The sequence below is a fragment of the Miniopterus schreibersii genome (genome assembly GCF_964146895.1).
Source record: "Miniopterus schreibersii genome assembly, chromosome: 3".
NCBI lineage: Eukaryota > Metazoa > Chordata > Mammalia > Chiroptera > Miniopteridae > Miniopterus > Miniopterus schreibersii.
This window is the reverse complement of record NC_138103.1, coordinates 32515371-32539972: the sequence shown is the minus strand read 5'-3', so window position 1 is coordinate 32539972 and position 24602 is coordinate 32515371. Positions and strand designations below refer to the sequence as shown.

Below are 24602 nucleotides of genomic sequence, written 5' to 3'. Positions count from 1 at the left end.
ACAAATACTGTATGACTCAACTTATATAAGGTACTAGAGCAGTTGAATCCACAGAAACAGAAAGTAGAATTGTGGTTGCCAGGGCTGAAAGGAGGGGGAAATGGTGCGTTGTTATTTAATGGGTATAGAGTCTGTTTTCCAAGGTAAAAAAATTCTAGAGATTGGTTGCACAACACTGTACCTTTACTGAACACTACTGAACTCTACACTTCAAAATGGTTAGGATAGTAAATGTCATGCCATATTTTACCACAATTTAAAAGGAAAAAAATGTCTTCCAGTTGAAAAGCCAAGTACAGTGTATCTGTGACTCAGCAACTGATATTGTCAATTTAGATAGATCACAAAAGAATTGCAATTAGAGCAGGTAGAAGTCAGCTTTGACTTTGACACATGATATTTGAGCAAAATCGGGGAGCTTATTATTCATCTATTCATCCTTTTAGACTGTCAAAAAGTACCTATGTGTTGTGCATCTCCTGAGCTTCAGTCTCATAGAAACTTGACTGGCTCTGGGTCAGACTCTTTCTTATCTAGGAGGGATCAGATTCAGTCCATGGTGTCCCCAGGACATATTTCTGGGGATCTTACATTTCTAGATCTGAGGGGTCTCCTATCAGGCCAATGTTGTTCCCACTATTACTAAAGGTACCCTAGAAGTTAGAGTCTAAAGCAGAACTCATCGAATATGGCACCTGTGGGTTTTCTGGGTCAGGACCAGAACAGACAACTCACCATTTGTCAGACTTGGGATATCTTCAACGTATTCCTGATGAATAACTCATCTGATTATCCCTAAATCTTGCAATCTCAGACTCTGGGAAGTTGTGACACCACAAGTCACTAGCAAGAGATGAAGCAAGTGGCTTTAAGCCCAGTCCAAATTCTCCCCTCCCTGCCTATTATCTTTGCATATCTTAGAGACTGGGGCTTGTTAATGGAAACAGGCTTAAAGGTCTACTTTTAAAATCTACTTAAAGACTCCTGTTTGGGAATTCAGATTTATCTGTCATCTTCTCCTGCCAGCTTTCTTAATGGAATTAGAGAAAGCACCTTGCAAGAGTAAAATAAGACAGACAGATTCTTGAGCCCAACAAAACCAAGCAACAATCCATATTTGATGACTTGTTGTGTAGCAAGTACATTTGTCTAAACTTGTTAAAATATGCAATCTGAAACTTGCTAATATCTACATAGCCAAAGTTCACATCACCACCACACCTTTTCCTCCCTCTCTCTTTGCGTGCTATTTACAAGTGACGAATGCTTCTTTTATTGGATTTATGCCTTTGCAACCCATTTTGCATGCCTATAGCCCAATTCACATACAATATCAGATTCTGAAATTAAACTTTTGTCCTAAGGATTATTGAAAATAACTGTATAGAAATCCAAATGTCCTTGTCTCTCCACCTATGAAATGTGGCTTCAAGGCATGAACAAGACAGCTTCTCTAAACAGCGGAGGACAAGACAAAAAATGTTTTTAAGTTACGGCTGGAATGCCAAGTATGAGGATTGGAACTGGTTTTAGGTTGCAAATACTGTTTAATGTTCACACCATTTCCCCAAGTGCCAAGCTATCTGCACAGAGCAGGACTGACACCTCTTAGCAAGGAAGTTCTCAGCTGCTTTACTATGGTCTTGAAAGGTTTATGGAATCGGTTTCCCCAGTGGTCAAGAATGGAACTGCAGGAAAGCTGGGAGTGAGAGACTAAGCCAGTGATTTTCAACCTTTTTCAGCTCAGGGCACACAGAAACTAATTACTAAAACTCTGCGGTACACCAAAAAATATACTATATTTCTTTCTGACCTGACAAAAAAAATAGTATAATTTTGATTCATTTACACCGGACGGCCATTGTTGTGTCGTCTATTGTCATTTTTTATTTGACAATCTAAGGGAAAAGAGGTCAGTGCCCCTAAATAGTCAGGTATTGCAAATTTTAAAAATTCTGTGGCACACTGGTTGACAATCAGACTAAGCTAATGGTTATCAGATTGTAAGACTTTACCTAAGAAAAGCAAAGGGTAATTTTGTTACAGTATTGGAAACATGGTTTTCTTATCATCGAGGGGACACAGATTACAATGTCATCAATACTAGGTAAAATGTCATCTATCATCATCAGTACACATTCATAAGAAAGCATATATGTGAACAACATTGGGGAGGGGGTTACAAAAATGTCCTTGCAATGAGACTTCCAAAATGGCCCTACCTTGTAGCTCTTGGGCAAATGAACTTTAAGATAGTTCCGTTTTGATCACTGGGTTATATCTACAGTAGTGAACCCTGTATGTTTGTAATTTATTTGAATATCAGCTTTTTGCTTGGTACCCATAGCATCTTGAAAAACTTGGTTTGAACAACTGAAGGCCAATACACAGTTTTAGTGGCACTTGCTGTCCCCTCTGAGTCTTTTTTGCAATATGATTTCCTCTTTTTTAAAAATATATATATATATCTTTATTGATTTTGAGAGAGGAAAGGAGAGGGAGAGAGAGACAAAAACATCAATGATGAGAGAGTCATTGATCGGCTGACTCCTGCACGGCCCCCACCGGGGATTGAGCCCGCAACCCAGGCATGTGCCCTGATGGGGAATCGAACTGTGATCTCCTGGATCTTAGATCGATGCTCAACCGCTGAGACATGCCTGGCGGAGCTGTTTTCCTCTTTAGTACAGTGGATAGCTAAGAAGGAACTGAGAAGAGTAAAATCAAGAAAAGAGAATCTTTAGAGTAGCCATAACTACTGAACTGGTGAACACCATCTGAGGTTCTGGATAAATATATCACTGGTTCTATGGCTCTCTAGTATTAAATAGTTGTGACTCCCACCAGCTGCTTCAGTAACAGACTCTATTCACTTAGTTTATATTGGCCAATTAGTTCAATATTCAAGTGAATCCTCCCTTTCAAGTAAGTCAAAAAGGCAAATCACCTCTTGAGCTGGGAGTCAAGTTTGATGCCTTAATTTCCAATGGTTTCTCCATATGCATTTTCATGTCCTTAGTCAAATTAACTGTCAAACATTGCTTGCAATGAAACTGACTAGAAATTTTAAATTTCTTAGAAGGAACTTAACTTGAGATTCTTGCCCCTTATGAACTGCTTTGGTTTCCAGGCATATACCAGATTAAAGCAGAAAAATTAAAGAATTGACAAATTACTTGTTTAATTGCAGTTTATAATATTCAACGAACAGCTATTACTGTAAAGCCCTATGCTTGATAATTCATTGCCAAAAACCACTGTCTCAGAAGTTCCACTTATAAAGAATAAAAGTCCTAAAATAACAATAGCAGTAACAATAACTCAGCAGTTTACCAAAGCATTTACCCATACGCTCACCCTCTTACTTTTAACACCATAAATACTTTAAAAATATGAGACCAGGTCCACTTCGTTTTAAACTTAAAAATGTCCGCTGTAAAATTGTCTCAATTTTGCATTAAGAAAGCAGTGGTGTTTTAAACATTATTTAATGAGAAAATAATACATTATCACAGAAAACTTTCCATTCTGCTGCTTTCTCTAATTTCTCTGGTACCATGTCCAAAGCTATTTCAGGCTATGTGAGAATCATGTCTCCTCTTACAATAGCCTTCCTCTTCTCTACTTAGATTCTTTATCATTTGGTAAGTTGTTTTAAGGCCTTTGCCACACTCACTGAGCCTGCACCCCCTTTAATTCGCCTGCTTTCTTGGCAGAGGGGAGTTGCTCAAGGAGAGCGATATTTACTGGGGAGGTTAAGTTCATTAGGTTTCCTTTACCACTAGAAAACTCTTCTCGGTGATTTAAGCACCTTGGTGCTTGAGAATCTCAGTTTTTCAGTCCTCAAACACATGTCTTCACTTCATGATTCGAGATAAGTCACAGGTCAGTTTCCTCCCAGAAGGCAGCCTCAGCCAAGTTCAAAAGGAGTGATGGGCACAGGAAAACAACAACAACAACATCTGCTCAGTTATGAAGTTATCTCAGAAAAAGGTCTTCATTCTTTTTATAATCACATTAGAGAAGCTCAGCAGCCCTTTTACAAAGCAGATATGAGAATTTCTCTTTGCCACCTGTACATTCTGCCCTCTCTGGTTTCTGGTTTCTTCCACCCACGTCAGCCGTAAGAAGTTATGGCTGTGTGCCAGTGATACCAACACTTGTTGAGGTGGGGCTGAGAAACTGAAATTGCTTCATATACAGCTTTAGCCCTGTGGGTTTTCTCTATCCCCCAGGGAGGATTGGACTGGAAAACAGCTTCCTACCAGACTCGGTTAGGTGTGACAATGCACTTCTCTCTCTGTTCTCAGGGTGTGATTTAGATTGTAAAACCCAAGAGTAGATTTGGCTTTAACATGCATTGACTATATTTTCTTTTCAGAGACTTACTGAACTCTCAGTTTCGTTCTGTGCTGAGCTCAGCCACTAATATGAAAACTCATTCATTGCACTCTAGGTCCCTTCTTCCTCTAAAATCAGTTTGATTAATGACTACTCAGTAAGAATGATGAGGCAGGGTTATATTCACTCACAGAAAGAGCACACAGCAGTGTCCCTTAGTCTCAGAAATGGGTTTGTTTGACTGAGGACAGATATTCTAATGCTGCAGGAAGGTAAGCTGGCTAATAGAGATTGATCCAGCTTATTTCTTTGAAGTTAGCAGGATCTCAATTACCTAAAGACTCTTTATTCTTTCAAATGTAAGCCCAATACGTACTATGTTGAATGACCTGAGGTAAGTTTTTCTTGGTTCTCTGTGTGAGGAGGGCTTTAGGGGTAGGCTGCCTGCCTCAATCACTGCTAAGGTCCCAGGGACCTTAGACCTCAGGGATCTTAGCTACTGCTCCAAGTTTCAATTATGTATTCATTCCACTGCCCTTCAGCTCTGATGGCCAAGGAACAACATGATATAGTGGAAAAAAACACTGAGATAGGGAGTCATAAAACCTGGCTTCGAGTCCTGCTTCTTGCAGTTTTATTAGCTGTGGCTTTGGGCAAATCATGGCCTTTTTTTCTCTGTGTCCAGTTTTGCCTCTATAAAACTCCAGGGCTGGACAATTTGGGGTTGCACCCAATTCTATGTCATCAAGATTTGGTGGTTCTATTTGATTTCCTAATTTGTATTGAGGGGGTAAGCCCATGGCTCCAAACTTCATGATCAGAAGTCAGACAATTCTTGCTTTAAGAAATGGATTTACAGAACAAGAAATGTCATCTCATCCAAACTCCCCTCAATGTAGAACACTGGATAGGATGAGGTATGCGTGGCACAGTGATGAAGCCAGGTTGCTCAGACTTCAATTGTCACTATTGGATTTAGGGAAAGTTACTTAAACCTCTCAGTATTTGAATCTAAAAAGGGGATTAATAATAGTCCTATTTTATTGGGTTGCTACAAAAATGAAATGAGCTAGTACATATAAAGTTCTTACAACTACGTTTGCCATGTTATAGGTGGGCAGTAAGTGTTTGGTTCTCTCTGGAATTTTCCTATTAATTTTCCTTGTATACCGTATGCAAGGAAGGACAACTTATTGTCTTTTAAGGGCAGCAAATTCAAACTTTGGACACTTCTATTGTTAGAAAGTTCCACCTTATCATTGGAATTCCTTCCTAAACAAAGGTTATCTCTTTATCTTGTATTAATTTGTAACATCTCTTACATAAACACTATACAGGCATTTCTGTAAACTAAGACATATACTAGCAAACTCCACCTCTGTCTCTAATAATCCTATATCCCATAGAGGGAAAGAATAGAGACTTGACTCCAAATACTGGTAAACTCTTCCGCCGTAGCGAGTGAAGATGTTGGTCTCACTACTGGGATTTTGTTTTATTTTTATCAGGAATTCCAAACCTTCTGGGTGTGAGGAACAGAATTAAAATGTATTTCTATAGCATGTCATAATAGAAAATAAACTACTCAGAAGGGAAGGATGCTGCAAAGACCTGGAAAGTGTCAGCCTTGATTTCTACATTCTGACTCCTGGCCATTAAGTATCAACAATGGTCATGCGGGGACTAGCTCTTAGTCCAAGTCGTGATGAGGCCTAAAGGTCTGTGTATCAACTAGTTCTGCTATGACTTTATTAAATGAAATAAGACTAAGCTACTTTTGCATTTGTAATTTGTCTTTCATTCAAGGCTTTTTAAAATTTTTATTTTTTTAGATCCTCAACCCAAAGATATGTTTTTATTGATTTTAGAGAGAGGAAGAGAGAAAGGGGAAGGGGAAGAAACATCGATTTGTTGCCTCCCATATGCGCCCCAACTGGGAACTGCACCTGTAGCCTTTTGGTGTACAGGATGATGCTCCAATCAATTGAGCCACCCAGCCAGGGCCATTCAAGGCATTTTGTAAGAAAGATTCACCTGAGCCACTCTGTCACTTCAGATGACTCAGGTAACTAGAATGGCCACAATCATCAGGACCTCTGATGAATGACACTGAAAGGGCTCTGAAAAACACCTGGCACAGGTAGCTCTTAACTGGGTCCATCAAATCTTTCCTTTATTTCCTAAGTTCCCTAAAGATATCATGGCAACCCATTCTCTAAATGCCCTGCCACCACACTTCAATGGTACACTTTTAATACCAAGTCTGTTATATTGCTTTTCTACTTCTACTAGAGCCATTCACACTTTAACATCAAAGGTTACCTTTAAGTAACTTAACAAATTAATGGTGCTATTTATCAGTAAAGCCTCATGTTAATATTGAAAAATCAACATCTGGAATCAAAATACCTTTGTTCAAGTCAATTTAGCTCTTACTTAGAGTCCATGATTAAATCTACTCAAGCTCTCTGGGGCCTCAGCTCTCTCACCTACAAAATAGGGACACTAACATAGATGACAATTAGGTTTCATCAATGAGCAGTGGCTGTTGGGAGTGTAGGTTAAGGATTATGAAGCCAGGTGTGCAACAGATGGTGACAGAATCCCCAAATCAAAGGTCTGCCATGGAGAAAAAAGAAACACACATGACACATATTTGCCATCCCTGGAGTTTTAAAATACTCACCCGAGGATCATATAAATGTAAAACAAAAAAATGTGAAATCTATCTTTTAAGCTAAGTTTTATTAGTTTCATTATTAATGATGGACTATTAAAACAACAATGAAAGGAGAAATCTGCCTATCCCTTTTATATTCAAATCAAATTCTTTTGTGTGGTAGCATTATCAATGACCTTCTAGAAATAAAACCTTTGTTCTATATGCTCTCTAAGCGAATGAAGGTGGGGTAATTGGGTAGATTTCAGACAAAGTGGGGAAAAGCCATGCACTGGCAGGCCCAAGACAGGGATGCCATGGAAGCAAGAGGTAGGGCCTCAGAGTGTTCCTCACGTCATTCCACATCGTCAGCCACCTACTTTGCCGAGGCAGTGGGCCAGCTCCGGCAGAGATTGGATCAAGGCTATTTGCATGTCTGTTTCGGGACACTGAGTCTCGTCTACCCATACAAAATGAGGAAGAAATCAATGCAGTCATGCAGAGAACATAATTTGGGAGGAGGGGGTGAAAGAAAAGAAGACAAATTGTTTGCTTTTCGTGTAGTACAAATTTTATTTTCTATAAAGTGTAAAGTGTCACGAAGACTCTTTAGAAAAGATATTTTAGTATCTTAGTGCTTTAGTGTTTAGTATTTTAAGAAATAATGACAAAAACAGAAACACATATCTACTACATTGCAAACATAGTACTGGGTACTGTCATTTATATGTTATGTCGTTTAATTCCCACCAGCTCTATGAAATGGGATCTAGGGCCTGGAGATGTCATGTGTCTGACCCAATTTCTCAGGGCCAATAACTGACAAAGCCCAGCCTTAGAATCTTAGGCTATGATGTGAAGTATGTGGAAAGACCAAGAAATTTTAAACCGTGCTGGCAACTCTGTGTTGAAACTCTTCTATAATTAGTTCCCTGATTATTTCTAATTCCCATTGACTTGATATAATGCAAGCTATTCAGCAGTGTGATACAGACAGATATTTCCTTTTAAAAATACTGCACAAATACATAATTTCCTGCTTCTGTCCACCCTGTAATAGAAGTAGGAAAAGAGCAAGGTAATAGGAATTTACCTCCAAGCTATAAAACCTTCCTATCCTTTGAGTTATCACCGAGGGGAACTCCTAGTTACCAAGGAGACCATAACAGACTCCATTAGATTCAAGTACAACACTTGGGTTGCCTGGCTAGAGGATGCCAAAAGAGCAAAGGAAAATATTATCATTGCTGAAATCATTTGATGTCTATGACTAATAAAAAAGCATGCTGGCAAATTCAATTTTCAGCAGTGCCCAAAGGACTTGGTTAGAGCTGTGAATTAATAGCACACAATAGTTCTGTCTGGAGAAAAGAAATAAAAAAAGACAGAGATGTCCAGCTATTTTAAAATTTATCTGACTAACCAAAAGTCCAACAGAAACTTTAAGCAACCAATCTAGGTCCTTATATTCAATTTTTAAAATTTTAGGTTTCCCCTCCCCTTCTCCTTATAGCTAACTAGTAAATCTGTACATTTTGAGTCATATTATTCTTGAATTCTAAGGGACCCACAAGCCTTCTTGGCCTTCTTACTTAACATCTAATAAATACTGGAATTAGCCTTAAAGAATCCCTGACAACTGTACCAGGCGTAGAGATTATGAGGACAGATGTCGGTTCATGCATGTGCTGGGTCCCTTGGGAGCTGGAGGAAGCCAGAGGTGGAAAGAGTTGGGGGTAAGCCAGACCTCTAATTACCTCTTAACCCAGGCCCCAGAGGTTGCTATGGGCCTGCCTGAAGATGTTCATCTAGTCTCTGCTTGATCGTTCCCAGAGCAGGAGGCCTTTGCCAGGACCCATCCTATCTTGTTATGTATGGACACAGCTCTGATTGTTGAAGGGTGCCCTCTCATGCTGTGCCAAAATCTGCTTCCTTGTGTTTTCTACCCATTGTTCCTCATGGTTTTTCTAGAACAATGCTGTTCTACTCAACTTCCTCTCCTCTGGAATTGTCCCCTAGATAGCTGAAGTCAACTCTCATGACTCCCGTGCATACTGTCTTCTCCAAACTCAATATCCTCAGTTTCTTTCTCAGATCAAAGTCAAATACACAACTGTTATAACAATATTAAGAGGTAGAACATATAATCACCATAAGAGAAAGACAAAAAGGTGGCCTGAAATTAGAATTTTTTTCAAAAGAGAGTTAAGTTTTTTTTAACTGAAAAGCTGAAATGTTTAACTGATACTGAGAAACACTGTCATTCCACAGAGTTCCTCCACGCTATCCATCAAGTCATCTGTCAAAATGGAAATGTAGCTTGATAAGACTTTTTCTTAGTAACACCACACCAGCAACTATATGCAATCATTAATTCTCACCAAGTTGCATTTACTCCTTGCCTTTGTTTACTATTAATGCCTACCTTGAGAAAAGGCTCTAGAAAAATACTTATTTGCTTATAAATGGTTGTGGCATGATTTCTTTTCTTTTTTTCTTTTTTATAATCTTCATCCAAGGATATTTTTTTCATTGCTTTTCAGAGAGAGTGGAAGGGAGGAAGAGAGGAAAGGGGAGAGGGAGAGAGAGAGAGAGAGAAAGAGAGACAGCTATGTGAGAGAGACACATTGATTGGTTGCCTTCCAGCAAATCGAGCATGCAACCGAGGTACATGTCCTTGACCAGAAGTGAACCTGGGACCCTTCAGTCCACAGGCCAATGCTCTATACACTAAGCTAAAACAGCTAGGGCATGATTTCAAACTTCGAATACCACCTACTAAGAATTAAGAGAGGGGCAGTAGAAGAATACTACATTTTTAGTTCTTTATCTTCCCAATATTTTATTTTGAAAAATTCTAAATGTACAGAAAAGTTGAGATAATTTTATAGTTAACACCCCTATGCTTAATAATTGGATACTAAAATTAGCATTTTGCTATCTTTGATTCATCGCTTATCTATCAGCTTCTCAATCCATCCATCAACCAGTCTGACTTTTATTCACGGATCAGGGTAAGTTGCATTCATCAGTACACCTAATTCTTAATACTTCAGCATGAATATCATTGTGTTCTTTTTGATACTTTTAATCAGCACTCTCTTCTGAATCCTTCTTGCTACACTTTTCCTCATTCCCCCCACTTTCTCCATTTTTCTTTTTGCACCCTTCCTCGCACTTTCTATCCCCCTAGTTCAAGTTGTAAAAGGAAAGTGTGAAAAATCCGAACATGGAGCAGTCTTGATGTAGCATCAGAAATAGTCACTGATGATCACACAGGGCCTCACAGCTGTTACCACCACAGGCCTGGGATGGACAAGGTCCTCATGAACAAGCTGATGTAAACCAATTTGCAAGAAAGGAGGGGTATAGATTAGCATGCCCACTTAATAATTTACTATGAGAAACACAGCTATCAAATACCCAGTTTCTCCCTGAACTAACCTACATGAAGAATTGTGAAGGGTTTTGCTGAAGAGAGACTCAGAGGAAGGGAATTAGTTAGATGGTCCTAATGGTATGAAGCAGAGACCTTATCCTCGCTGATGTTGCAACATCTGGCCTGCACAGTACCTGACACCAAAGGGGTGCTTTAGAAATTAGTGCAGTGATGAAATGAGTACATAAATACTAACTACCACAAGAGTACAAGTGCCATACAAAGCAGGCATCTCTCACCCGGACTGTGCTGGATGAACCCTACCAAATTCCACCCTTCCAACTCCCTTTATTCCTCTTTGAATAATGCACTCTCATATGTATGCCATTAATTAAGCTTTTGTGAAGTCCTGATCTTTCTGCTTCGGCCTGGAAGACAACCTATATTTAAAATAGGAGGTCTGTGTCTTTTTAATCCCACCCTTGATAAACTGATTTTACTGTTTTTAACTCTCATAAAAAGGGCATGATCCACCACTGCCCTAGTGTACTCCTTTCAAAGACCAGGAAACTCCCTCTTCCCTGATGAGCAAAAACCATTCCTTTCCCCATCTTGAGATTTATGTCTGATAAGAAATGTTAGTAATTTATTCTCTGGGCTTCCTAATTACCAGCCCACAAAGACTTGGCAAAGTGAGCTCCTTAGTGGAAAGGCAGGAACACAACAGTGCAAATGCAGTGCTTCTCACAATCAACAGCTTCCCCACAGTTGTGGATAAATCCAATCTTTTCATTTTATTTATTTATCTTTATTGCTGAAAGTATTAAAGATGTCTGAATTTTTCTCCTCATTGATCCCCTCCACCCCGCATCCTCCCCACCCCCATGCCTTCCCTACACCATTGTCTGTGTCTATGGGTTATTCATTTATGCACCTAAGTTTAAGTTCTCTGATTAATCTCTCTCTACTCACTCCCCCATGATAAATCCAATCTTAACAAATTAAATTTATTTTGAAATCCATAAAAGGATCTTTCTAGCCATAAAATCTCAAGGTAAATCCTTTGGTTATATTACAATTTCCTAATATAGTTCTTTCAAAGGTTTAGATGTCATATATCATATTATTTTATAGCAAGGAATTCCTGTCCTCTATGGCTTGAAAATCATTCCTCCCCTGACCACTTTCCCTATATAGATACCATAGCAAGTATCTGTAAACATCAACATTTCATGGTAGCTTCACACCCTTTAGAATGGATTTGAATGCAAGCCATTAGGGTATTAAGGTGAAAGTGACTCAGAATCAAGGCATTGACTATTTTGTATGAGTTTACTTACAGATTAGAAAAAAATCCAATACCTTTTTTTAGGCATTGGCACCTCGGTGGTAAAATGCCAACTACCAACGAGAGGTCTTCTCTAACTGCCTTTCTTATAAGCAACCAAAACACAAGGTTCAGATCCAGGTAAAAACCCTTCAAGAAAGCAGGCCTGGATTGCTGGGAATTCAAACATTCCGACAGCAGCGCACGCGCTCAGCTCACAGCCCTCAGACAGGACTAAATCCAGACAAACAGGGAGCATTTCATCTAAGTCAGGCTTCAAAGGCCGTGCTTATTCAGACATCATTAGTTCTCTTTATTCCTTTGATGTCTCTGTCTCTAGTGACGGAAACTCTTATTTTTTTAAGAAACTAAAGCACAAAAGAAAACTGAAAAAGCTACAAACTGATTTGGCAACAGCTAAGCAAGAGGCTGCCATCACAGCCCTGGAGCTCAATGAGAAGATAAAGGCTCTATGTGAAGGAAAGCCAGCCCCTAGAGGTCAGTATTACCATGGGACAGTCGCACTGGCCCGTGGTCCTGGGCAGTGTATATAGTTTTATTGGCAGCAAGGCAAGAAGCAAGGCCACAGTGCCAGTCAGCATCCTGGCCCGGCAGCCTGCTGGCGTGGCCTGACCTCCATTCCGCATGAATGGAGCTATCACAGGAACTGCGAACTCCAGACTGGGCTCACTTTCACCACAAGAGAGGCAGAGAATGAATGAATATAGCAGTTCTTTCAAGTCGCTGAAGCTGAAGAGCTAGACTGAAATGGATCTGATAAGTGTGCTTGCACAAGCTGGGTGGCAGTGAGGGAAAGGCAGGGCTGAAGGAGGAAGACCCAAGGGCCCCAGGAGTGGGGCTCTGGAGTGGGGCAAGGAGTGGAGTTTATCTAAAAGTGTGCACAGGATTATAGACTGAGACAGGCACCGGGAAGGAAAGAAATGAGTGCTTTAACAATAGGCAAATGAGCCAGAAACACGTAGGGAAGGCCAATTCGGGATAAAATCTGGGTGGTTCAAAAAAATTTTAATAGCCACTTTGGTTTGGAATTTTTTTAAGTATTCTCTAAGAGACTATAAACACACATTGGGGGGAAAAAACAAAACACCAAAACCTCAGACTATCATTAGCAATAATACAAGTTAACATTTAATACTATGTGCTAGGCATTTTGCTAAGTATTTCTCGTGTATTAATTCTCAGAAGTCAGTACATTTAGGGATTCTACAAGACGAAGCAGTGGCTTAGAGATGCCGATTACCCTGCCCCAGGTTAGATGCCTGAGCAACACCTGGGCAGCCAGCCTCCAGGTGGAAATCCACCCGGCCCAGAGCGCCCGTGCCCCTCGCACACTGTCAGGCTCCTGCCTTTCTGCTCTGCAGCAGTGATAGCAAACTCCTGCCTGCTGGATCGCTTGCAAAACTGTGATTCCCTGGGATAAACGTCTTCCTTTGATGTGTGGCACTCTGGTAAAGCCAAAAACATGCCATTGTTCTTACTCGGGCTTCCTTTATTACTCATAAGTAATTCTGGAAAAAGAGGAGGAGCGTGGAAATAACTGGAGGAAGAGAAAGGAGGCGACGTGGTGGCTTCCGAAAGTGAGGCACTCCCAGCCTCCTGACCGCACGGCAAAGCTTTTAATATGAGTTTGGCTTTAATTTTCAGCTTTGAATAGCACTTTCCCAGGGTTGAAATGGCATGTAACAGTCACCTTGAAACATATGCTGAAGATCAATTTGTTTTGCTCTTTCCACAGAACAAAATATAGTTTATGAATTTGCTTTTACCACTATGACACCTAAAAGAATAAAACCTATTAGAGAATACCATCCGTTTAAGGTCTTTATTCTAAGGCATCATGGCCAGATTTCAAGCTGGTTGCACAATAGGAAGCTGAGAGTGGTTGTGCACATTGGAGCAAGTTCTCCAGCTCACTGGAAAGCAGCTTTCAACTCCTCCACTGAAAAAGATATTACTGCAAGGTAGCTAATTCTCATTACTCAATTTGGACAAAAATATAATTTGCTGTCTAATGATAACTTTGTCCCTTTGATATTTTGATAGGTCTAAATTAAAATAATACTGAGGTACTAGGACTCTAATGGTTTGGGAGAGAATAGAAAACATAAATCCCACCTTACCTTCTTTGCCCATTTTTTTTCTGTACTTCTGTTTAAAAAACAAACTTCTAGTACAGGGTGGGGAGACCTATTGTATTATGAACCGATATAAATTTTAAGAAAGCCAGGTCTTCCAAAGTGAATTATAGTTGAAAGCAGTGACTTCCTTTTGGGCCTATATGTTGCCTCTCTTATTTGGGGGAGAAACTGAGTCTCAGTGGACTGACATATAGGACTAAAATCTTAAATCAAATAGTTACAATTCTTACTCTCTCAGGGGTCCCAAGCAGCCTCACCCTGAATTCAACAGCCCAGGAGACTGTCAAGGCCATTGTGGCCCCAGAGTAATATTAGCTCTTATTCTCAGAGACTTTGGCCACCTTGCCCTACCTATCAATTCACCTGAAAGTAGTCTAGAAAGATGTCAGTAACTCTCAAATACAATGACCCCCCCGTTTCACCACAGGACAATTAGAGCTGACCCACCTCCCACACACATTCCTCAACCAGAACACCACCCTTCCCCTAGTTATCTTGTGTCCTTTTATAAAATGTTTGTTTTCAGTTCTCAGACCTTTGTTTGCAAATGACAGATGCCCCAGTCATAATAGCTTAAGGAGAAAGGGTGATTTATTGGCACAAGTATAAGTAAACTGAGAAAGGGCATGCCATTAGTCTTGGAGTCTGATGGATTCAGGGTCTCAGATATCACTCCGTCTCTCGCCTCTGCTTCTCTCTACATTGAGATTTGATTCTCTCAAGCAGGATGTCAGAAGAGACTAGAAACACGGCAGCTTTGGCCTGCCTTCCTTACCTGTCCTCCGGAGAGGAAAGAAAGCATTTTTCCAGCAAGAAAAGAAAGCATTTTTCCAGTTAGAAAAAGTATAAGAAAAGAACTCTAGCCCTGCCAGCGTGGCTCAGCGGTTGAGCATCGACCCATGATCCAGGAGATCCCAGTTTGATTCCTGGTCAGGGCACATGCCCGGGTTGCGGGCTCGATCCCCAGTAGGAGGGTGCAGGACACAACCGATCAATGACTCTCATCATTGATGTTTCTATCTCTCTCTCCCTCTACCTTCCTCTCTCTGAAATCAATAAAACATATTTTAAAAAGAAAAAAAGAAAATGAACCCTGTCCTGGCATGGGTTGGGTATCCATGAGGGTATGTGAAAAATCTTTGTGGCCAGGGTAGGAAACTATGGTTGGACAAGCTCCCATCATGCACTCACTCCTGGGTGGTGGTGTAGCTGGAAATAAGGGTGGGGAAGGGGGATGTTCTGACTGATAGTTACCACAGGGCTGGATTGGGAGAAAAGCACGTTCTTAGAAAAAGGGATAGCCCATTACTGAAAAGAAAGAGCGAAGGAGAAAACCAACATGACTAATACACTCTGTTAGTGGTCAAATATAAATAGAACGTAATGCTTAATAGGTCACCCATCCATGAGTATTTGTAGTTTTTCAACAGATTCTTTTTTACAAACGAAAGATCTTCATGATCCAGAAATAAATGTCCAATGGTATAATTTCAGACTCCATAATAGACTGAGAGTGAACCACTTTGGGAAAGGAGTTCCCTTCCAGCCTCCATTGAGTGACATCACAGTCGCCTACTCTGAAGGCCTGCCTTTTTGTAGCAGTTGCAATTACAAGAGGGAAAAACTGTGTTGATTATAAATGACATGCTAACTGGATTAACATAAAACTACTTCTCTGTTATAGTTACAAACTGATGCCTACAGTTCTAACAAGCAGAATAATGAGATATTTCCAAATAAATGAGAATTTCTTTTTATCCAAATAGGCATTTTCTTCCTGGATGTTCCAGAATACTAGGAATACTTTCAAGCATATTCAAATTGATGAAACAGTGAGCTACCAAACTTTTTTCTTAGTGCATAAACACAGTAAACTATTTCATTGGCTATGCACTTAAATTACCTCCAAAGAAATAAATGATTTAAGTGGATGGAAAGTTCAACTGAAAAGAAAAACACCTTTATTATAAAACTGGCACAGCAGGAAACTTACTTACAGCCTCAGTGTTGTTTGTTGATTTTACTTTGTTCAAATAATCACAGCCCAGGGCAGATTCCTTCCGTCATTTCCACAGCCTGCACCTGAAGTGCTTACAGCTTTATTTACTAGCAGAATTTAGTGAAATGCCTATTGTACCCTTTCGAAGCATGAGTCCACCTTTTGGTAAATCTTAGTGTGCGGGAGCCTAAGGTTAAATTTCAAAACAATCTTTGTTTCCTTTGGCTTAGAAGGGCAAAATTACTTTGCAAAAGATCTCATTGACTACGTCCTTTTGTTGGTTCAGGAGCATTAAGTCACTTGCTATGATGAAAGCTCCTGTGTTTGATCAGAACATCAGGGACCAGGTTTATAGATTTCAAGCTAGTGTACGAAAGGAAATGCACTCTTCTGGATTTTTTTTCTTTTAATTACTTTCTCTTAATATGCACAATATAGTATCTAACCCCTATTTGCATGTTCCCATTGTTCCAGTGAAAGCCATATCAACTTTTATGTCATCTCTTTGTTTTGAGAAGATAGTCCCAGGTAGTGCAGGTAATCCTGGGGCAGGCTGAGCCAGGACTCAATGTCTGAACAGAGCCAGGCACATTTTGAGGGAAGGCTTGTATAATAGCATTGACATCAGTAATCTTTCAATGACACAGGCTGTTTTTAAACACCATCTCATTAATTTTAAGAATCAGACTATTTCTGTCTTATATGCTTAAGAAAGTCGGGAGAGATAACTCTTTGCCAGCACCCCAGAACCAATTTTTAATCAACATTTTAAAGAGTATCTTTTATCATGATGTTCGCTTCCAGGCACTCAGCCCAAACTTTCTGTTCCTCTTTGTATCTCTCCTCCTGCAAACTTCCTCAAGATTAAAGCTCCCACTGCTTCTAGGTGTCAAGAAAACAGTGATTTGAGGGTGATGAAATGTTCTGGAATTAGACAGTGACATTGGTTGAGTAAGATTGTTAATATTATAAAACGGCTGAACTGTACACTTTCAAATGGTTAACATGGTGAATTTTATGTTTTATAAATTTTATCTCAATTGGAAAAAAAGTTATTAAAACAACCCTCACTAAAACGTAATGACTAGCCCAGCCGGTGTGGCTCAGTGGTTGAGCATCGACCAATGATCCAAGTGATAAGAGGTTCGATTCCCAGTCAAGGCACATGCCTGGGTTGCGGGTTTGATCCCCAGTAGGGGGCATGCAAGAGGCAGCTGATCAATGACTGTCTCATCATTGAAGTTTCTATCTCTCTCTCCCTCTCCCTTCCTTTCTCTGAAATCAATAAAGGCATAGTTAAAAAAAAAAAAAAATGTAATGACTTAATGACTAACACCCTGTCAAGCGTAAGTGTATTTTAATAAGAGTGCTTTGAGGCTAAATAAAATCTTGACTTGGTAGAATTCTAAACTTTTAGAGAGAGGCCACATTAATATTTATTGGATTTAGGCCAGTCTTGAATACTTGTCCATTTATGTTTAGGTTTTCTGAGCAATGCCATCCTTTCCTCATCTACTTTCTCTCAGTCCAGCTCTTTGAAAGACTGCTAGTTCCCAGACTGGGTACCAATTACGTGACCAATAGATCTACATGCAGCCTTCTCTCACCACTGAACACAAATATTTATTTTACTAGTCTACCTAGAGTTTCCTAAGAAAGTAACAAGGAAGTTCCTGGGATCTCACTATTTCAACTGCTGGGACTTTGTCCAAAAGCACCGCTCACCACCCATGTCATCAGACTGCATGGGGCTCACTCTGATACTTAGTCAAAGCACAAGCAAGCAGCCTGCCTTCCTCCTGCAGCCAAGAGTGTTACTGCCTGGACAGAAAGTGACAAGAACTTCAGCAAAACAAAAGGTGGAGAGATTCCTCACCCACACACATTATTATCCCCACATTTGCAGAAAAGCATTGTCTTTTAAGCATGTATTAAGTCCTTAGAGACAGAAACTATTCTAAGGTGGGATATTTTAAATTTGAACCAATAAACACCAACAATGAACAGTAGGGAAAATGAGAGAAGATAGGAGTGATAACGTCAAGGTGTGCTTTCTAAGTATAACAAGTCCCTAAGGAATTTTAATATATTTTTTTATTGATTTCAGAAAGAGAAAGGGAGAGGGAGAGATAGAAACATCAATGATGAGAGTCATTGATTGGCTGCCTCCTGCACGCCCCCGACTGGGGATCGAGCCTGGGCTGCAACTGGGAATTAAACCATGACCTCCTGGTTCATAGGCCGATGCTCAACCACTGAGCCATGCCAGCCGGGCCCTAATGAATTTTAATATTTAGCTCATAGTAATAGCTTATATTTATCCTTATAATCTCTAGGTTTCATTCAGAGACTGCCTATCAGGTTGTCTTTTCCTTTGTCCACTGAAGTCTTTCTGAAATAGAACCCCAAAGCTAAAGTCTTCTGACTTCAGGAGTTCCCTCACGGAGAAACAGCTGCTCCAGGAGTCCCTGCAAAACTTAGGGATTTACTGCATTCAGATCTCTGAGGACTTAATAAATGCTTAAGATGTTACTTATTCAATATTTACAAATTTAGGGTGATTCTAATTTTCAAAAGGACATTATAGAGACCTCTAGGTCTAAAAATCACTCATAAAAGCTAGGCGTTTCTCAGGAAGTTGTTAGTTATAAGTGGCAGAAACCAAAATGAAACTAAGGAATTTCCAAGCAGAAAAGAAATTGACTGGGTCCTGAGGCTGGCAGGAAGACGGAGCGCAGGGCTTCTGGTTTGCTCCTCTGGCTCATCTCTCCCTGTTGGCTCCATCTGAGCAATTGTAGGCCCAGATTAGGAAGGATCCCCTGGCTGCCCTGGCTTAGCAGTCTGCAGTGAACAGCTGTTTCTTCCTGCTTGCAAACACTTCCCCCTTCTTTTGGTAACAGCAGCATGATTTTCCCTCAGGGAAGTGCTCCTCTCCCATTGTCTGCAGTCCTGTGGAGCCATTGATGGTGGCGTTCCTTTCCCCCTCAACTCAGGGGAACCCTGTGACTGACCCTTTTTCAGGCTCTTGAGTCTTGAGCTGAGTTGAGGGAAGAAGGGCAGAAAAGGACTAGAGCTAATTCTTCCTGGAGCTTGGGCCTTGACCCCTGAAGAAACTATCTATTGCTTTTGCTACCATATCCCTCTGGCTGCCTTCACAAGGTCTGGTTGTTAAGCTTTCCTATAATACTGAGAGCTATCTTATATCCTTCCAATAAACCTATTTTTATTTTTATTTTTTTGCTTAAAGTAGTCAGCATTGGCTTATAATACTTGCAACAAAGAACCTTAATTTATTCCAGCTACAGGGAATAGGATATCTTTCTCATCGAACCAGACAGAAATCTCAGGGAAAGAATTTGATTGACCCTGCTTGTATCACAGTCTTACCCATGAATCAAACACTGTGGCCAAGGGAATGGGATATTGTCATGGTCCACTCCTGGGTCATGTGCTAGAGGCCAAGGGCTAGGGAAATTTATCAGATAAAAGAAGAGGGGAAATCTTTCTGGACAGAAGACAAAAAATACCTCTTACTGTCCCCTTTACTCTATTTTAGTTAAACCTTGTAAACTTGGAGAAGACAGCCACGAGCTAAAGATTAATTTTATCTTGTCAGGAAAGTATAAAATTTCTCTTCTTTCTCTCCCTGTCATTTTCAAACTGCATATTTAGGCCCTTCCTTTGCGAAAGGTCTGGAAATCTATTTATTTTATAATTAACAAAGGGTAAGAAGATCCATTCTGAAATTTTTGGTTGGGGTCCAGTATTTGCGAGCTACACCAGCTGTGGTAATTCAATAATGTCAAGGTCCCCTCCCTCCTTTGTTTGTAAGGCTAATTTTGGAATTATACCATTATCAGGAAATGGTGTTCCCTTCCTTCTGTCCATCCCTAAGGAATGTTTGTTGTTGTGTTTAAAAAAAAAAAAAAAAAAAAAGCCTGGTGGCTTCTGTATCCAGAGAGGTTGGATGAAAGGGCAAGCCCCAGCTAAATGTCAGACAAGGCACATGAGAAATGGAGCTTGATCAATTTCAAAGCTTTCCTTGGATCATGGAGCCTGTTTGATTACCAGAAGAGCATGTGCTGCTTGAGAATGCTATTAAATAACCCGGTCCAGAAGGAAGATGCTTCCTTTCAGAAAACTGGGAGAGAAGTAGTGAGTACTCCTTTGTCAAACATTGGCAGATGCACATTTATTTGTCAACATAAAATGAATTGGAGAATTTGGGGTTGCAAACAATTGTCAGCCAACTGTCAATACACGTGCAGCCATTCCTGGTACAAACCTCCTCGTGCCAGTATAGAAAAAATGAATGAAGTTCTCTCCTGTGTTCCCCAGAAACCTCCATATTATTTTATTTAATGACTCAATGTTTCCTGATAGGATGTTGAAGTTAGAGAATTACTGCATTGGTCATATGGGTATTTTGGGGGGCTTGAGCTCATCAAATCAAATTTAGAAAGGATGCATAGAACAAGATTCTGCTGCCTTCTGTTTGAAGGCACAGGATTTATTTCTAGCCAGTGGGATAGATTAGCTATATTCTCTTATGTACACATTAGATAATACCACTGTGTGTATTGTAGTAGTCTGGAAGAATATTTGCTTTTAAAGATACACTTCTTGGAATAGGTTACCCTACCATGCCTCTAAATTCCTCAATCAAACAAAACCACAGCTTGATACTGGGCAAAGAACTAAGAGGAAGTAAAGAGAAAACGTAAGAGCAGCAGCATTATTCCTGATTTGCTTAATATGCGGATGCATCTGGAAGAGGTGTCTTAATGGTGCTGCCATAATAATCGGTGCCTGCAAGATCTGGAAACATATTGCTCCTCTGCAGATGCTTTCCTTAAGCCCAGAAATTATGGCTCAGAACACTGCTCTGACTTTCCAGTAGAACTTGGAAGTCCTGCCACACAAAGCTGTCATCTCACCCTGTTAGAACATCTGTTCCGCAAAGATGCTCTGGACATGGTCCAAGGGCCGCTTTTTCCTTGGCCACTCCTCGTGATAAGGAAGGATCTCTGTTCTTATTCCAGGGAATTTTGAATAGAATTTGGCAAACAAAGGAGGGAGGAGCCCTCAGCCACAAACTGAATTTGTATTCTTATAAATTGATCAGCTAAATAACTCCAACAGGTGAATTTCTGAGGCCAAGGAAATAAAAGGATGCAAGAGAGATACATGATGCTTCATGGACAAAAACAAGAATTCATAGGAGTCCTCAAAGGCAGAACAAGCACTCACAGACTTAGGTCAAGAGAATAAAACTTACTTAGTTCTATACAATCCTAATATTACCATAACTCTTAAAAAGTTCAAAAGTGTAAAATAACAGGATGGCACAATTCTTGTCACACTGAGCTGGCTATAGGATTCTGAGCTCAAGTTAAAGTCTCCTTCTCTAAGCTGACTCAGAATATGTCAACTTCTTTGACAGTCCCTTTGTCCCAGTGATCAGAGTAACCATTCTAATAGCTCTTTAAGGTCAATAGATCCTTCTAACTCTGGATGAGTGGCAAAACCTCCAGTCTTATCCCAGGTTGCTAAGTAAATTTCTGACAAAAGGCAGTTAATTTTCAATTTGCTTTTATTTTATTTTTGTAAGGTATGCCACCACCAGACACTACTCATTTTCATTTAAAGTTAGGTATAATGTTAATTAATTCATATATTTAAAAAATTACTTGGACTTTTGAGAACACTTTTAAAATGCACTTTATGTTTCCAAACTTTAAAATCTCATATATCTATAGTGATCATAGTATTAGAACCAAAAATCAGGGCACTGCCTGACATTGTTCTAACATATAAAATTACATTCATACTCAAAAATATTTGAAATCAGGAGTGTGCTACAGAATCCTAGATATATTATTACTATCTTTATAGTCCAAATAGGCTTGCATGAGTGTGTGGAAATACCACGTTTATCTAGCTGATTTTATTTGTGGATCTTAGCAGCTAAGAGTCTTATGGGGTCTTAGATGTGAGGTCAGTAGAATGTAATTAATGGCACAAATCCAACAGACTGTCAGGAACCACTGAGGGAAATAGAGATCTGAATACTTTGAAAGTGAGAATCAGTGCTTAACTTAATTGTATCAGAAGAAAAGATATTAGAATCAGCCCTTATATAATTCACCCATCTCAATGCTATAAATAACATATTCAAATGCGAGTGGATAATTGTTTCTTTTTCATAACCGTAACTTTTCTGTATGAGTCCCAAGAGTCAGTAATTGAACTTGAGAAAAGATGTCCTTTTGAGGTTGCTCTTGATCTGAAGCCAAAGGGAAGTAATTTATTTAGCAGAAGCTGTGGGTTCTAAACAATGTGTATGTGGTAATATTGGCAAACAAAATTAAATATACCTTAATTTATTTGTCAATAAAGAGGTACCAAGATGCTAAGAAGTCACTTCAGGATAAATTCTTAAGGAAATGGAAAGTGGTTGAGGTTTCCCTTTTTCCTTCCCCATGAGCATATGCTGATAAGCACTCTTATTTATATTCTATAAAAAGTCTTTGGTCCTTCTTCGACACACTCCTGAAAAAACTGACCAAATTACCAGTCTTATATTGCCTCAATTGCATCAGCTTTCCTTGCAGTTAATTTTATCTAAGGCAATAAACAAACCCTCTTACTCTTTTTTAATGACTGATATTACATGTATATTTCTATTTGGGTAAGATTTTATTTATATTATTCTTGGATTTATTACATGTACCCACTATATTTGGCCTTATGAAAGCTAAGCAAGAATGAAAAAAATCTTAATTGAACTTTAAATCAAGGGAGGGAAGAAACAAAAATAAATATTATGCTAGAGAAACAAAATCTACATGAAATGAGTAAAATCCAAATCTAATTGAAGTGATATAGCGATATGCGGCTACTGGGAATTTCCCCCCAAGTGCCACTCAAGTAACTGAAGACTTTGTACCAGTTATTTCCTCTGTCTAAACTGTCTTAACCCTTTACCCCGATCTGCACCCCTACCCCCTTTTTTCCTTCTAATCCTTCTTCAGGGTGTCCTTTGGAACTATCTCCATCACCGCTACCAGCTCTCCACCCACTCCCAGGCCTTCCCATGCGTTATGCATCCACAAACCTTGTGCACACTGCAGTCATAACACCTATTATCAATATCTCTCTGCTTAGCTTTCTTTACAAATAGGCTATAGGTTTCTTGAAGAGAAACAGAGATGATATCTTTTTCCTTTTTATCCATAGCCTAATGCTTGATGGTCATGAAATGTCATATGGACAAATATTGAAAAAACTTACTGGGATTCTGTCCTGGTGCTCTATTGCTTAATATGTTTATGAATTATTAGGTGATGAAAGAGTTTGCTCATTAGATTAAAATTTTAAAGTCAACACGAGTGGCAGATTTACCAGGGCGCAGAGTGTGCTTTCAGATCACCAGCGCAGCCTATTGGCTCCCAGGTTGAAGGAGATTATCAAACCCTAGGGCTGATTTGAAGTATTACTAGTTCTTCTGCACTGTGCTGTAATAAGCCGATTTTGAGTTATCTGTTATTTTATGAAATTTCACTTTACCATTTCAATTCACACTGATGTCGTGAACATATATTTAGATGACATAAAATCTAGCATCTAAACTACTTTTAAATTGGCTGGGCTCCCTGCACTATTTAGCGCTTTGGGCCAGCACCCAGCAGCCTTGTGTTGGCCATGGTCTATGCCTTGAGCCACTCTGACACTGCCCATCGTGCAAACCACTCCTGAACTCTTTCTGATCTCCTCCGGCCCTATCACTAGTTGACAATTTTATAATTTACTTGGTCCCAAAACTCAAGGTGACTTCTTGCATTCTTACTCATTCTATGATTAATGGATATGTCCCTTGATGTATTTCTGCTTCCAGCTTTTAGGTAATATCCTGCCTAATCCTAGTCCAGCCCTTAGGATTCTCTCTCCTGTGGCCCGATGTTCCATAGATCCCAAGATCTTTTAGGAATTTAGTCTTCAATGGTCTAGCTAAACTTGACTGTTACTTATTTTCATTTAGATCTTGATTATCTAATCTCTGTTTCTTCACAAATGGTCTCGTTTCTTTTCTTAACATCTCAGTGCTTTACATTAAAGGCAGGTTAATTATTCAGGAGTACAGGTTTGGTAAAGTTACTTTCACAGCCAGAAACACTTCATTGGTTTCCCATTGCCATGAAGTCAAGTTTGTTTTATGCCTGGCATCCGGCACCCTCCATGAGCTGGTCTCAATGTAACTTTCTACATATCTTTCTAGATTGACTTCTTAAAGCTTCCTTTTACACACTCATGTTCCCTCTGTTCATCGCTTGCCTGACAAAACATCTGGTAGAAGCTTCTATCTCTTTCTCCACTCCTGCTGACAAAATAACAAACCCTGCCTGATTGGTTTGACTTCGTTCCCATGATCATAGGACTCAGATGAGCATTTACCTTTGCCCAGCAAAGCAGCCATGATTTTTCCCCAGTCGGCTGCTTTCTCATTCTCCAAGACAAGTATTCGGTACCTTCACCTCTCTTCTCCAGCTTCCTTCCCCTCCTCCACGCTTACACCCAGCTGACGACCTCACCTCACCTCACCTAGGATTCGCTGAGAACACACAGGTCATCAGATGGGGACTCCCTCGTCTTTCCACTACCAAGTCTAAATTCCTGCTTCATGCTGTCACCGCTGTTCCCCTGACTGCCCTTTGTTACCAGGGTAGAAAGTGTTCCCC

At 39.9% G+C, this 24602-nt stretch overlaps 1 protein-coding gene across 1 annotated transcript in view; it reads left to right on the top strand.

Annotated features, from left to right (window-relative positions):
• The window catches only part of CCDC192 (coiled-coil domain containing 192), a gene marked incomplete at its 3' end in the record, with an annotated part of 168537 nt that overhangs the window by 96111 nt on the left and 47824 nt on the right, over positions 1–24602 (top strand). The window contains exon 6 of the mRNA XM_081131157.1: positions 12072–12204. Coding sequence (XP_080987283.1) covers positions 12072–12204 — 133 coding nt within the window. The remainder of the gene's footprint in view (positions 1–12071; positions 12205–24602) is intronic.